Source organism: Danio rerio, chromosome 11 (genome assembly GCF_052040795.2).
Source record: "Danio rerio strain M-AB ecotype USA chromosome 11, GRCz13ab, whole genome shotgun sequence".
In the NCBI taxonomy this organism is placed as follows: domain Eukaryota; kingdom Metazoa; phylum Chordata; class Actinopteri; order Cypriniformes; family Danionidae; genus Danio; species Danio rerio.
In genome coordinates, this window is record NC_141031.1 from 20,670,001 (window position 1) to 20,686,533 (window position 16,533).

Consider the following 16,533-nt stretch of genomic DNA (forward strand, 5'->3'; position numbering starts at 1 on the left):
AGTAGATGATATTAGAAAAAAATCCACTATTTTACTTCTAAGCGATTTAAAAACAATTTGCCAAACACTAGTACGACACTAGTACGTAAGAACTGCTGCTTACTCGTTGTTGCCTTGGTGCTGGGATTAAAGGCCAATATTTGCAAGCATACACGACTGACTGACAACAAATCATTTCATGAGTGTATCCACAACTTATCCACAAACTATTTATTTTATACAGTTAACGTCAGAATTATGCAGAATTATTATTAGTCCCCTTGAGCTATTAGCTCCCCTGTTATTTTTTCCCCAATTTCGGTTTTACAGAGAGAAGATTTTTTTCAACACATTTTCAACACATTTTTTCAACACATAATAGTTTTATTAACTCGTTTCTAATAACTGATTTATTTTCTCTTTGCCATGATGACAGTAAATAATATTAGACTAGATATTCTTCAAGACACTTTTATACAGCTTAAAGTAACATTTAAAGGCTTAATTAGGTTAACTAGGCAGGTTAGAGTAATTAGATAAGTTATTGTCTATCCATGGTTTGTTCTGTAGACTATCGGGGGAAAAAAGCTTAAAAGGGCCAATAATTTTTACCTTAAAATGGCTTTTAAAAATTGCTTTTATTCTAGCCGAAATAAAACAAATAAGACTTTCTCCAGAAGAAAAAAATATTATCAGACATGCTGTAAAAAAAAAAAAAAAAAACTGATTTCAACTGTAAATAATTTCATTTGTTTAGCAACTTCTGACTTGTTCTTCACAACTTTTCATCATTAAAGTTCCTCCGAGTCACCTCCAGTTGTTAATAATAATAGTACAACAGCGAGCGCATCAAGTATGAAAACCTCCAAAACTTAAGGCTGTGTGCACTCAGTCTATAGAGGCTCGTCAACCTTGTTTCATTTCCCATGTTAATTTTTTCTTTTATTTAAAAAAGAAATTCCCAAGTGCTCTTTAACAGAGAGAATATTATTGTCAACACATTTCTAAACAAAATAGTTTAAATTAATAAATTCTAATAACTAATTTCTTCCGTAGTCTTTGCCATGATGACAGCACATAATATTTGACTAGATAATTTGTAAGACATTAGTATTCAGCCTAAAGTAACATTTAAAAATGTAATTAGGTTAATTAGGCAAGTAAGATCTATTGGCCAAGTCATTGGGTAACTGTGGTTTGTTCTGTATTTAAGAAGGCTAACAATATTGACCTTAAAAACTGTTTAAACATTTTAAAAACTGTTTTTATTCTATCCAAACTAAAAGAAATAAGACTTTCTCAAGAAGAAAAAAAAAATACATACAACATTTCAAAGGAGGATGATACAGTGGCTAATGTGGTTAGCACAGTTGTCTCACAGCAAGAAGGTTGCTGGTTTGAGTCCCAGATGGACCAGGATGGCTTACTGTGTGGAGTTGACATGGGTTTCCTCTGGGAGCTCCAGTTTCCCCCACAGTCTAAAGACTTGCGGTATAGGTGAATTAGAAAAACTAAATTGACTGTAGTGTATGAATGTGTGTGTGAATTAGAGAGTGTGTACATTTTATTGTGTGAATATAAACATGGATTAACATAAAAAAAACATTCATGTTGTGCAGTAAAATAACTTTATCCTAGGTTTACAGAGCTTTAATAGTAAGGTTGTGGATTAAGCACCTATTTCTCAAACAAAAATAAATAAATAATCTACTCTATGAACACAAATAGTTCCAAATAGTAGTCTAATTTATGTCGCATTTTTGATCAGCATCATGAAGTAATGATATTTGACTAAATTGACCCCCAACAGAAAGACTCCTGCTATATGAGTCAAATGGTGTAACCAGTTACACCCCTTGACATTTCAACTTAAAATGAAAGTTGACAGGCATTATCAATAAAATCTATGTAAGCACATGGGCTTGGTGGGAATATTTCAAATTTAACTTTTAAATATAATACTTATTTTTATAATATTGAACAATTATCAGTGCATTTCTGGGGTCTTACCATTTGACATGCATATCTAAGATTAGCTGACCATACCTTAAAAAGGTCAAAGTATCTCAAATTTTAAAAAGAGTTACTAACCTTTGCATGCAGCAATTAGTCTTCTCAAGAATTCTTCTCTGTGATCCAATTTCCTGTCTAACTCTCTTGTGCACAATATTAACAAAATGGCTCAATAAATGGTGGTTACACCATCTTGACATTTCAGAAATTTGAGGTGACAGACAAAATTCCCCAAATGAATTATAATATTTAAAACAATTGTGCTATATTTACCTTTATTTACTATTAAATATGTCTAATGTAAAATTATGCCAGACTAGCCGATACAATGTTTCATTGAGGCTTTCACATTTTTTAAACAAGGTAAACTATTTGGTACCAATTTTTTTTGGTTACACCACATTGACATTCTTGCAATAATCCCCTAAAAATTTTCTTAAAATGGATTAAAACCAAAAAATTAAACTTGGTCCTCAAAATAGAGAATGTATGCAAGTAATTTGCTTATTTATTTTGAAACTGTAACCTACTTGAATTTATTTAAAAGACATGGACACAAAAAAATGAGCATCACGTCATTGACCCATATATGAACGATTGTGTATGTATACATATGCATGTATGTATATGTTGGCATATATGCGAGAGGAGATCATGTGATCCGGAAGTGTATAAAAAGAAGCACCTGATTGTGAAAAACATTGTCTGATGAAGAGCCGGCAGCTCGAAATGTTACACGCTCTGTGTCAGTCTTTTTAATTTAATAAATTTGTATTTTTGGAGCCTTGGTGTTGCCGCCTTTGATTTACATTCAATAGAAGAATGAAATTCATAAAAAGTATCAAACCACTTGAGCGTGAGTAAATGATTTTTGGGTGAACTATCCCTTTACGATAACATGAAAACACTTCTGCTGACATACTGCGTTCAGTTTGAAATATGAGTTTTGAATAATTAAACTTCTGGAGTCAAGTTTAAATTATGGGATTTTAATGATTTGGCTAAGTTTGTGTGCAGTGTATAAAAATATCTTGATTAAGAAGTTGTGGGGTGAAATTATAAGAATGTTTATGTGGCAAGTTTAGTAAATTGGCTTTTTAGTGACCCTGTGTTGATGTAGCTATAGCTACTTTTAACAACAGCTTAAAATAGTTTTAAAAATAAAGGTGAATGTCTTTAAAATATTTGGGTCGAAGGCCAAAGAATGTTGGGTAAATTCTTCACATTTCATTTCAAACTGGTCAAGTAGTCCTTCAACAATGCATAGTATTTCACAGCAATAATTTATTCAGAATAAAATGTAGAAAATGTTTTTAATTCATCCTGTTGCAAGCATTGTTAATTTAATATCTCTCTCAAACCGTCATGATTAAGGGTGTGGTCACACTTCTATTTTGCTTGTCTTGGCTCTTTTATAGTCACAGCCTGTCACATGATATTTTGTTTTGGGTTTGTTTAGATGTCTTATGTCTGTTTCATTCAAATTGCATTCAAACCACACTAGAGATCAGAGATCTGTTCACACTTATTTAACCAACTAATTGTTTAAATGAACTAATTGTTCATGAGACGCTGTGCTTGTTAAAATATATATATTTTTAATACCATTATGCTTTGCTTATTAAAGTTAAAGGTAGCTAAAAGTTCAAAATGATGTTGTTACATTCCTGTATTGACATGGATTAGGTTTGAAAAAGTTTTTTCAGTATGTAACAAATAAGTAATTGGTACTGCAGTACACAGTAATTTTCCGTCTCATTAATCTGCAGCTCTATTTGCACAATAAATAGCTTTTTTTATTAAACGGAGACAATACTTTTCTTTTGCTACAATAAACTAAACATTTCTATCTTCAGCTCTGTTATAAATGATCTTATAAATTACTCTAGTTAAACTAAGGTTTTAAAATTTTGAATCAGATCCAATCTTAAATGTTTCCTTGACTCCGTCAGCTGACTGGTAGAGCATGGCACTAAAAACAGCAAGGTCATGATCAGATTCCTGGAAAACATAAAAAAGTATACCATAACCTGCAAAAGCATAAAGTGGCTTAGTATGTAAACGCATTTGTCAAATGCATAAATGTATTTTTTTATTTCTACATATATTAAGAAACCAGTAAGAGCTATCAAACATTGTAAAATGTTCAAAGCCCATGCCTGTGACATATATTGACTTGCTGTGACATTATCTGCCCTTGTAAGATGTAGAGAGTTCATTTTTAACTCTAAAATACTAGAACAGGCTGCTCAAAAGAATGTTGCTCACACAAGTTACTGAAGGTACCATCAATACTCATGTTTTTGGAGCGATAGAACTGGTGTGACAGCACCCTAGGGTGATCTTGGGTGTGTGCAGGGCCTGTTAAACTGCTGTTGCGTTAAATATGATTGTGTTATAGAATAGCTGTGCCAGGCGTGTGCGTCACTCTGTCACTCGTCCATTTAATTATGCATGTAGGACACAGACACATCAACACTCCACACTGAGTAAAGCTACACACACCACTATTCCTTCACAGTACTATGTGTGTGTCACCTTGCTGTTGTGCCACTCCCACATCTGGAGGATACTGTGCTTCTGAACTAATTAAGGTCTGGGTTTGTTTACGGCTAAGCTGGGTGTGGGTTTGTTTCCTGCTAAACTAGTTGTAGGCCTTGGGTTTAGTCGGGACCCATATTGACTTGTTTCTCGGTTTGACTGTGGATGGTTGATCTTGTTGTGGTTTGGATTTGGGTTTTCAAGATCGTTTTTGGCAGTGGTGTTTGTTTTCGAAGGGTAAGAAGAAATGTTGGTGTAATTGGCAAAACACTGTGTGGTGAGGTTAACATTCAAGACGTTTTGTAAACACAGGATTTAAGAAATTAAAGCCGAATAATTTAATCAGCTTTTTAAAAGAGTTTAATTTCATCTTGAATGTGATTTGTTCAGTTTGGGGTTTAATTTAGAGTGCCACAATCATGTTCCAGAATAAATAATCCGAGTAATTTTGTTCATCAGGAAATTTATTTGTGACAATAACTTCCTTTTAAGACGAGGTTGTAAATCAATAACATTTAAGTTTTTGTTTTATTAAATATACTTGTTCTTATACTTCCCATACATTTGACTACAATTTACAAAAGGCAGCACAGCCATTCAATATAATTTTAATGAATAATAATAATAGTGACTACATTTTCATTTGGGTGAACTATCCCTTTAGTTGTGCATTTGATTTAAAATAGACTTTAAAATTTGATCTTTTAGTGCAAATTCTTGCAAGGAAGATCCATCCAACTGGTGTTCAATCACTGCTCTTGTGTATAGAGAAGAAACCACAGACTGGCTTATGTGTAAACTAGATGGGACAGTTTTTTGAATTTCTAGTTTTACATGCAGCAGTGCAGCTTATCGATGTCAGTTTCAAAGCATTAGGCTAGGGCTGCACGATATTGGAAAAAAACCTGACATTGCAACATTTTCTTTTACAGCGATATATAATATGATATGAATACAATTTCAACAGATGACTTGAATATCGCTGTGTAAAGAATTAAGTTAGCCATGACTTACGATTTTCTGGGGAGTCGAACAGTATTCAACAACAGAAATGAAATGACCACTGTATAAGGTAATAATAACACTATCGTTTTCATTGAGTAAATAATTATTTAAATGTACAATTGATCTGTATGGGGCAAACGTTTAATTTATTGTGCCAAAATTCATTACATTAGGCAAAGCAAATGTATTTACATAGCACATTTCATACACAGTGGCAATTCAAAGTGCTTTACATACAGGAAAAAAAGTAATAAATATAATAAAAAAAATGATTAAAAAACCCTGTTAAAAACAGATAAAATGTGTTTAAACAGGTTATAAAAGAATGAAAAAGAAGACAAAAACAATAGTGTGTTCTGTTGGAAGTAGCACAGTGCTCATTCAGTAAAGACCCAGCTAAACAGATGTGTTTTCAGATGTGTCTTGATTTGAATGTGCCTAATGTTGAAGCACATCTGATCATTTCTGGAAGCTGATTCCAGCAGTGAGGGGTGTAGTAGCTGAAAGCCGATTCACCCTGCTTCGACTAAACTCTTGTAATTTCTAGTTTATTTGATCCTAAAGATCTGAGTGATCTGTTTGTATTCATTGAACATATCTGTAATGTATTGAGGTCCTAGGCCATTTAGTGTTTATAGACCAGTAATAATATCTTAAAATCTATTCTGAATGTAACTGGGAGCCAGTGTAAGTATCTGAGGTGTGATGGGATGTGCTCTGATTTTCTGGTTCTGGTCAGAATCCTGACCGCAGCGTTCTGGATGAGCTGTAACTGTCTGACTGTCTGTTTGGGAAGGCCTGTGAGGAGGCCGTTACAGTAATCCAACCTACTGCCGATAAAAGCATGAACAAGTCTTCACTGGAAACAAAGCATCTAATTAATGCAATGCAATGTTTTTGAGATGATAGCTTGAAATGCTTGGTCACAGGCCTTAAAAACAAATGCAAATAATTAACTTTCACTCTAAGTTTACAATTTGAAATGATGGCACTATGTTCATTCATTCATTCATTTTCAGCTTAGTCCCTTTATTAATGTGGGGTCGCCACAGCGGAATGAACCACCAATTTATCCTGCACATGTTTTACGCAGCGGATGCCCTTTCAGCTGCAGCCCATCACTGGGAAATACACTCTCATTCACACACATACACTACGGACAATTTTAGCTTACCCAATTCACCTGAACCACATGTCTTTGGACTGTGGGGGAAACCGGAGCACTCAGAGGAAACATTCGTGAGCGTGGGGAGAACATGCAAACTCCACACAGAAATGGCAACTGACCCAGCTGAGGCTCGAACCAGCGACCTTCTTGCTGTGAGGCAACATCACTTAATACTGTGCCACCACGTCGCCTGCCACTATGTTGTGAACTTTCATTTCTGATTAATTATCACAACTTGACTGATTCCGTGATGTGACTATTGCACTCTTGCACATTACAATATCAATACTGAAACAACATATTGTGCAGCCATACAGTAGACCAATCAGAAGATCTTGCAGCCGGTGCAAGCTTCTCTTTACCAAAACAAGTTGGCATGACCACTGTTTTATTTGATGTCAACTTAGCTCAGGAAGAAATGTTTTTATTTATTTATTTATTTTTAAATACAATTTCTGTGCACTGCAATGGACGTTTTCGTGCTGGCTAAATGCTGAATGGCTCTTAAGCTGTTGTACATTCCTGTACCATGACAGATCAGGCTGATAACATGTACCAGTACACCCATAATGTTTTACAAAAAAATCTATAACAAAGTTAAATCAATGCCTTTATATATCTTTATTGTTTTTTTTGTGTGCTTTCCATTGCTTCACTAGACAGTAGTACTTTTAATCTTTCATGCCATGAAGTAGTCTTGGTTCATGAGCTATAACGCATTTTCAAAAACCCTGTGTGGAAACTAATTTCAGGATCTAGGCTGCTAATAAAGAGGGAGTTCACCGCTGCACTCTATTGAGGAATCTTTTGCATTCCAATTGCAAAATGACACCAAAGCTGATAAAAAAAAGAGAGCGGTCACTATTTCACTCTCCTAACAGCTGAACTTATTTTGGAGCGCTGTGGTACTGCAGTATGAGGCATCATGTGTGTTGAAGTAAGCTGAATAAAGAGGATTACAGCTGGCTGTTATTCTCTCCATTCAAGGCCCATTTTAAGCCACCACCAGACTCAAACCACCAGTTTGACACACCTTAAGCTCTGGCTGTTTTATAAATACTTGTTTCATACATCCTGATGAGGTTTTTTGCAAAGTTTGACATGTTTGTTTACTCAGCAGTTAACAAAATTAGTATGGCAAATTTGATCAAGAAAATAAAAGGTTGTTTAGGATGCTGGTAATGCACCGTGTCATCTAATGATGTAATGAGAAGTTATGTTCCCGGAAATGACTCAACGGCCTCTGCCAAAATCATGCATCATAATCCAAACAAGAGCACACCCTGTTGTCATTGTGTGAATCCGTACCATTGAAGTGAATGAGCGTAATGTTTAATCTGTACTGTGTCATCTGAGTCTCATCTGAAAACCATTTTTTTTTCTCTTTACAGCCAACTCTGAACTGCTGTAAGCCAGTGGAGGCCAGGCTGGACTAATGGTAGGAGGCACTGTTTATCTCTCTCTAAACCTATTTAACTCCTTATCATTTAGTCTTTCAACATCTATTGTGATATTGTCATGAAGAGATTGCCATGTCAGTCTAAACTAATTTGAGCATGTCCAAAACAAATAAGCTAGACTGAGTTGAAAAAAGGTTGTGCTTTGTGGATAAATGATTTGTTGAGTGGCCATCTGGGGTTGTGGAATTGCCTCGGCTACACTAAGGGTTTGTCACCTCACCAAGTTCACTTCTGTGTTTAAGGGCGTACTCACACTATGTACAGTTGCCGTGAATCGGGCCAAAGCACCCTTGCCCCCTCTCCTGTCTCCGCCGACCGCCTGCACTCGCATTACATTTGGGCCTGGGCAAGCTTACATCATCGATGCTGCGCTGTTCAGTAAGTGCTCTCACTCAGCACAGTGGAGATTTCTTTAGTTATAGTGCTTAGTCAATTGGGATGCCGTGAAACACAGTCAAATATTTCGCCTGACAGATCAGCCACTTTTGATGCTCATAAACAGTCATAAAGTTCTCGTGCTGCAGGAATTAGGATGTTTGCTGAAGGTGCGCAGCTGGCGTGCAGTGAGGAGTCTGCGTCTTTAATAAACTACGACAGTTTGCGTTCATTGAACAGTGAGAATGATGAATTAATCCATATTAAACAGTCCCATAAGAGTCACGTCTCGCTTTCAATTTCTGGCTAAGGCGCGTTTTGCACTCAAGCGTTACACAACCGCGCTAAAGCCCAAGTGAACCGCTCTCAGACTCAGGCACACCTCTTCCAACCGGGCCAGGGCCGGCCAAGGGAACCGATTAAGCACACTAATACTTCTCAAATGATTTGGGAAACGGGCCTGGGCACGGTTCGGATAGCATAGTGTGAGTAGGCCCTAACAACGCCAAACCTATAACTCATCACTTCATACATTCACACCTTAACTTTGAGTTAGGGCTGCACGATTATTTAAAATAAGCTTGAGATTTTGATGACTGTTTCAAAGCGCATTATGGCACTGTGATATGACAAGTGAACAGCTCAATATCTTACAGTGTTTGCTGTTAAGTTCAAGTTGCATGTTAGGGTATGTTAACAGGTAAGTTGCATTTGGGGACAAAATGTGCCATACATATCTACACAATAAAAAAAAAATCTTCAAAAAAAGGTATAATTCACCCACACAAGAAAATTCTGCCTATTCTTTATATATTATAAAGAATATTCTATATATATATAAATTATAATTTATATATAATTTAATAATTATATATATATAATTTAATAAGCAAAAATATGCACTTGAACACTGCGACCCACAGACATCGTCACAAATTATAAATCAGAGAGGTAAGACTTCCTCATACATAGCCTCATTTCAGTTGTCAAGTTTTGTAAAAATCTATCTATTAAATTATTCAATCTAATAAAGAAAACTTTGGCTTGAATTATGCATATAGGTTTAAATCATAGACAGAAATAACAGAGACTGCTGTCTGATCATGTAGCACATCAATGTCGATCTTTTTCTCGAGGTGTCAGGGCAGAAATTAACAAAACAATAGGCCTAATGCAAAATATCATAAGATTAAAACATGGAAACAGGATCAGAGGGTGATTTCTGTCAATTTCCTAACAGATAAACCGCTCTTGTAATATTTCAGCATGCTTTCATTTTCGTATTTGACATGAAATGCGCATTTGCCTGTAGGAGTGACATCCCACCCGACTTAGAATTCTCTGTTCGAATAGCCAAATATATGGCAATACACAACCATAATACACTGTGATATAGCCTGGTTGTTAGTTAGTTGTATCATTTTGCTTTCTCACTACAATCGATCTGCTTTAGAGTTCATTTCAATCGAGCAGAGACCAACTCATTCAGGCGACCTCAGACAGGATCATGGATTGCGAATCTGAAAGCAATTACGGGATTCACATATGCAAAGAACCGCGTTAACTGGACAAACGACTAGGTGAGAAAACACCCTATTTGCACACAATTGACAAACAGTCACTGCCAAATTAAACTTTAGTGACATTGCAGCACTGGCCCAGGCCGACCAGTAAAACTACTACTAAGTCTACTGTCCTGAACAGCTTGCATGCTGGCCCCTGGCCATCGGGCAGTCCTTATTGTTGAGCTCGGTATGTGGTAAGATATGGTAGCCATTGACATCCATAGTAGGAAAAACAAATACTATGCAAGTCATTGGTGACAGATCTCCGACATACTTTAATATATTTTATTTTCAAGATATGTTATACATTAAAACATTTCAACTGGTTTGGAACAAATGAAGGGGAAGTAAATGATGACAGATTTTTTCAGGTGAACTATGCCTTTTAATGAGAAGGTCTGGTGGTGTGATGTTTTAAAAAAAAGTCATATTAAGATGATAATATTAGTCTTAAAAACATCCTACAAAATATGAAATTGATTTTTGTTCCCATCAAATCGTGTAGCCCTATTTTGCATACATGCTTTTGACCTTATCCACAGGGGAGCTTATAGGGATTATTTGAGGAATTTCTGCAATGATTTACAAAAAAGGGTCAGAAATTGTGCAATTAAATCTGTTGCACCAGAAGTGTTTTCATAACAGTTGACCCAAAGACCCTTCAGGCATTTCAGAAATTAGCATCTTCATTGTTTGCTTTTTGTAGTGCTGTCATACCTCATTTGCTTGGCAAAACCCATGGCTGTAGATTTCTAGTACCTGTCAGTAGTGATATTGCTAATGTAGTTTTAGTTGGTTGGCTCAGAACCTCTGAGGTGTGGCTTATTTAATCCATGACTTCACTCTCATTAATATATTGGCGAGACATGATCACAAATGGCAATGCAATCCATCTACAAAGGGCTAAAAAAAAAAAGTCAGCTGCATCTTCTTGCCTCTGAGCCATCCAATGTGCTGCTTTTGTGATGTAGTTGTAGCTTGTTTTCCATCGCTCACAGCTGCATGACATAATCCATTTTATTTTCCTTCTGTGGTAGACGAGCATGACTTTGCGCCAAACCACAGATGCATGTACGCTCTCAGAGTCCACCTGACTGCTGCCACCCTCTGCTTCCTGGCTTTTGAAACAGCCTATCAGGGGGCTGGTGGAGGCGGGGCTTAGCTAGACCCCTGTGCTGACCCTCTGAGTGAGACTGGCGCCTCCTGATGGACCAGGGTGGTAGCGAGCAGCCTGGGGCGGAGGAGCCAGACTCTGGGGGTCGAGCAGAGCGGGAGGTGAGCAGGAGGGCTTCCGAGCCTGATCACGGCCTGTCCAAAATTACCCACAATGCTTTGGAGAACATGGGCGCGCTGGGCCATGGCCTGAAGCACTTCTTCCAACCCCAGCGCAGGCGTTCATCCGTCTCGCCACACGACTACACCTCTTCTTCCACAGGCCCCATCCTTGAACCTCCAGAAGTGGGGCCAGAGTTGGGGGAAGCGCAAGGCATCACGGTCGCCCCTAACTCTGACCCTCACACTTCCGCCCCCCCTGCAGCTTTGAGTCGCGTGCTGCAGCAGATTCGAGGCCCCCCCATGATGAAGAGAGGGACCAGCCTGCAGAGCCGCCGCAGCAAGGCAGGGGGGGTAGGGGAGGCCCCCCAAAAAGGCAGTCCTCAGATCCACAGGCGCAGTACCCAGGACCCATTGCTGCAGGCAGGACGGCCACGCTCCTCTTCTACCACCGATACACCCAGCAGCCCAGCTTTGGTGGACATGTTGCTGACCTCAGGGTACCACTCCACCGAGGAGGCTGATCGGGTGAGTGTCATATAGTGTACTTCACACATCAAGTCTACCACGATCACTGATTGTCATTGCCAGCCATTATCATCTACGGTTTCAGTAATAAAGAAGTTTGGAAAAAAATCTAAAATCTAAAAAAATCTAGATCAAAATCTAGGTTGTTGGACACTAGAAAGCTTTTCATTTAGCTATATATTATTATATTCTGTTGCCGTACTTTTTAGGGTTGTTCCGATTAGAGTTGTGAACCTACACTGGTCTCACGGTTCGTTACGATTATCATGCTGTCGATTTGATTCAATTTGATATCTTGGTGCATCACGGTGCATTAACGCTTTACGTTAACAATTTGATATTTTACTTGGCAACACAATAATTCTTGTATTAAAACAAGCAGTCAGAAATATGTACTGTACCTTTAGTTTTACCTGCTCAAAGAAACACACTCTTTTTGAATGTATGAAATAAAACTCTAGTACATGCACAGAACTACATGATCCACTGTGTCTGGATCCACAAGTAACGTTATAGTTGTAACAGCCGAGAAAGTAGATCAAACATTACCTCACAAATACACCAGCAGTTCAAAGGCGCCACAAAGAGTGAGGCAGAGAGAGAGAGGGTTAACAGCTTTCATTTTTTCCTATGTAGGATGTGATGTACTTGCCTGTCAGTGAAAGGCTGTCCAGCAAACTCACAAGGACTGAATTGTGCAGTTATCTGCTTTTTAAGTAGTTAGAGCGTTTTAATTACTCACGGTCTCATCCTTCACGATAGTAAGCTACCGCCATATAACACAGTTGTGATAAATGACATCAGTACATAATAATCGGCTATGATTATTACTGAACTGATTCTAAATTGTTCGCGTCTGCATCGTGGTGCACCAAGGAAACAATTCATCTTGACACCCCTAGTTCACATACCGTATTATATATATTATTATTATATATATATATATACTACTATTGGAAATACTTGCAGATACTGCAAAAATTCTAGCATCGGTGTTGGCAAGTATTTGAAAACACAAACTAATCGGATACCATATTTTTAAATGAGACATATGTCCGCTAGCTTTGCTAATGCACTATTTAATTTTTTTTTAACAATACTGAATTTTAAGTTTCAAAGAGTTTATTTTTTGCTTTATATTTCTTTAATTTATGCAGACTTTTTTACCAAGTGTTTTATACTAAGTTATACTGTAAAAATACAGTTTTTTTTTTCAGTGTATAGTGTTTGATTTGTGGCTGAGCTTGTAAAGTACAGTCAATTTTTTTACTGGTGAATGAATGTCTGATAATAAAACTAGTTGTATTTGTTTTTTTTTAATGGTTAAGTGTGAAGCACAACGTAAATTATTCTGTCATTTTCTACAGGGCTAGTAGTATACACAATTATTTCTACAGATACACACTCGGGTTTCGATTCAGCACTCGTTATCGCTGATACCATGAGCTCAGGTATCAGAGTCAATATCGGAAAAGGAAAAATGCTATTGAAACATGCCTAGTTATTCTACACTTTAGTATTTTGTGTTCTGACCTTTGGTATTTCTTTGTCAACTTCTTAACATTTATCCATTAGATAAAATGACTTGTATTATAATGACTGTTCATACGTTTTTCATTAACAACAGGTTAAACATCGCAAACCTGTCTGTATTATTTCTTTAGTGTAAAAATAATTCGTCAGCAAAATAAGGAAACCAATATTATATAAAATGTAGTAATAGATGCATTAATTTTTAAATGTTTCAAATGAAACATTTGAAAAATTCAAATGAGGAATTGTACAATTACAAGAGTATGTTTGGCCCATCATGGTTTTCACGTACTTGTAATCATTTTGCCAGAGGGATGTGAACAGTGTTTATTAAAAGGTGATAGTAGCTTGTGTGAAAGTAATGGGAAGACAGATTTGAATTGAACAGCAATCTGTGCAGATGGCAATCTGTTGCCTGCTGCGTGTGTCTGAAAGAAACCTCCAGGATGGATGGATGAGTTGACAGCGTTCACAGGTCAGGAAGCTTGTGTAGCAGGTCACTATGTTCTCTAAGCCTTGCTATATTTAGCCAGGTCTTTGGATGCACTTCAGTTCAGAGCACTTCTGCAGTCAGCATTGAGCATTATGTCAAATTCAATGCTTTCCTCCCTCTTTCCAACCAGGATGTAGGATCAGAATAGCTGTTTGCTTTCATTTGTCCTCAAGGATACAGTCAAGGTTAAGTTTGCTCTAGCAGGACAGGTGCAGCAACTTTATTTAGAACTGCAGTTCAGATTGTTGAAAAACCAGTTAATTTTTTGCTACTGCTCACTCAAAATAGCAATCAGAATTTATTTACCGGGAAAAAAGTTGACCAAGAATACTGGATTAAGTCTCTAGGGGGTCATTATACTCACAGTTCACAGTACTATGCTTTTAAGCATGCCTTTTTAACAGCTAAGCATTTCCACCAGACACACTAAATTGTCTGGGTGACTGCCAAAGTGCTTCATCTCACCTGTTGTTGAAGAACTAAGTGGCACCATCGAGAAAGTTCTCTCTCTCGTAAAAGTTTCCAAACATAAGCTCCACATTTATTTCAGGATGCATCTATATATATATATATATTTTTAATATTTAATTATTTAACTTTTAAATGTTTTATTTATATATATATAAAATAGTATATAGTGTATATATATATATATATATATATATATATATATATATATATATATATATATATAATAGTGTTTTTCCCCATATGCTAGCCTCTAAATGCAATTACAGTGTAGTTTCACAGCTTACTATGTTGGTAGTGAAACTAGAGGCCAACGTACAGAGTTAGCTTAGCTCCGTAAGAGGCTTTAACACTTTTGTTAATCAAACAGAACTGATTCCTGGATAAACGAGCAGAAAATCCTCTTTTGACCAGTTAGGTGTGAAAAAGGCATTTGCAAGTCAGCTGGAACATCTCAAACTGATATCATCTGGACCTTATCAAATGACCTGTCAACCACATGACCAGTTTACCAAGGTTTTCCTGTGGCTACATAACCGGAAATCTATCCATGTTTTGTATATTGTGTTGCAATGGGGACTCCTCATTGGCAGTAAACATCTGATCTTATTGGCAAATGAATCATTTGTAAATCTTGATCAAACAATGCTGCTGGCTCTCTTAGTCAGTTTTATAAAGACTCTGATGGATGCTTGGATTGTCCACAGCTGTTTATCTAAGATCAGTGAAGGCCATATCACTGATAATCTGGTTTCGACTTGGCTGTCAATAGGTGTTCAGAGTTCAGTTTTTTAGCAAGGTTGCACTAAAGAATTCACACAATCAAAGTGTATTGATCAAATTCTTTGGTTATTTAAACGCACATTCAAAAGAAGAAACTTCATTTATTTTTCTTTAATATTGGTAACTTTTTTTTAAAAGTTTTAATTAATGATGAGGTGCAATGTGCCATTCTTTATCAGTTAATGCCCTGCATTATCTCAGAATTTTGAGGGCTATGTCATAGTACAGAGGTCCAAACTGTTAACGTCACCTGAGACTAGTATAGTCACTCACATACAGTAGTTTAAACGTGGCACGTCTTTCAAAATGGAACGTACTGAAAGTGCACCGACATTAATGGTAATGGTTTTATTCTTGTTAAAGAATGTAGTTCAGAGTCTTACTTTTTAAAAATGTATTTGTGACTGATATCTGACTTGGTCATCATCAGAGTGCAGTACAGTTTAGTGCATAATTTTATCATTAAGTGCATAATTGGTTCTTTTGGAACAGAGTCACTCTTGTACATGAAAATAATTTATTTAGATAACTTGGGTTATTACCAGTAAGCAGCTTTATATTAAGGTTAGGCATAAGCCGATGTTCTATAATTCAAGATATTGTGATGGTGGTGTTGATATTGTTGTGGCAATTAAAAAATCATGAATAATTAGATTGTTTTTTTACCTTTTAGGATTATTAATATTGTATTTGCAGTGGTGTTTTAATATTGTATTTGCGGTGGTGTGTAATTGGTTAGTTGAATTGTACAAACATTAACATTTTCTCATGTTAAATGGGCCTGCTCAGTGCTAAAATATTGATTGAAAATTCTATTGATTATTTATAGAGCTGTTGTACATTAACACCCCAATAAGGCTCCAATAGTTAACATAAGATTATTTAACTAAACTTACGCTAAAAACTTCAAAAAAGTTTTAAAAGTTGTAATCTTTTTATCAAATGGATTTTATAACTAATGATTTAATAACTAACAAAATTTCTTTGTATTACTTTTACTGATATTAACGCAGTGACTGTAAGAAATATTAACTTCTTTCTCACTGTTGATTTTTTAATGATGAGCGACTTTATTGTAATGTGTTACTTTTTGTTCTGTATATACAATACAGCAATAAAGCAAAACTTTTTATTATAACTGTAAAAGTAATTGTTTTGCTGCTTATGTCAATTCTCTGAAAATAAGCTTCATCACTAGGTATATCGCTGTTTGCAAAAGTCAAGGTTTTAAATCCATCAAAATCTTCTGCTATACCATTCGTTAAGTTTGTGTAAAGTTTTTTTTACTTTTAGGACAACAGTATCTCCAGCAAAAAATTATATCTAAAGATGCTGTTTTATTTTAAGAAA

General features: G+C 36.3%; 1 protein-coding gene and 1 long non-coding RNA gene across 23 annotated transcripts in view; one reads left to right on the forward strand and one right to left on the reverse strand.

The window, feature by feature from the left end:
• LOC147841755 (uncharacterized) overlaps positions 1-1,797 on the reverse strand; it is a 2,761-nt gene extending 964 nt beyond the window's left edge. Inside the window, exons 1-2 of the long non-coding RNA XR_015502593.1 lie at positions 229-1,797; positions 1-102 (exon numbers count right to left, since the gene is read on the reverse strand). The exon at positions 1-102 is cut by the window's left edge and continues 964 nt beyond it. This is a non-coding gene — a long non-coding RNA (uncharacterized LOC147841755). The remainder of the gene's footprint in view (positions 103-228) is intronic.
• Positions 1-16,533, forward strand: part of tmcc1b (transmembrane and coiled-coil domain family 1b) — a 45,229-nt gene that overhangs the window by 5,510 nt on the left and 23,186 nt on the right. For 6 of the 22 annotated variants that reach the window (XR_015502033.1, XR_015502029.1, XR_015502035.1 and 3 more), the window contains exons 3-5: positions 8,098-8,144; positions 9,995-10,121; positions 11,144-11,906. Coding sequence is in view for 10 of the 22 variants with exons in the window: in XM_087272614.1 (XP_087128740.1) it covers positions 11,313-11,906 (594 nt within the window). In the remaining 12 variants the exon portion in view is untranslated. 22 annotated transcript variants of the gene reach the window in all.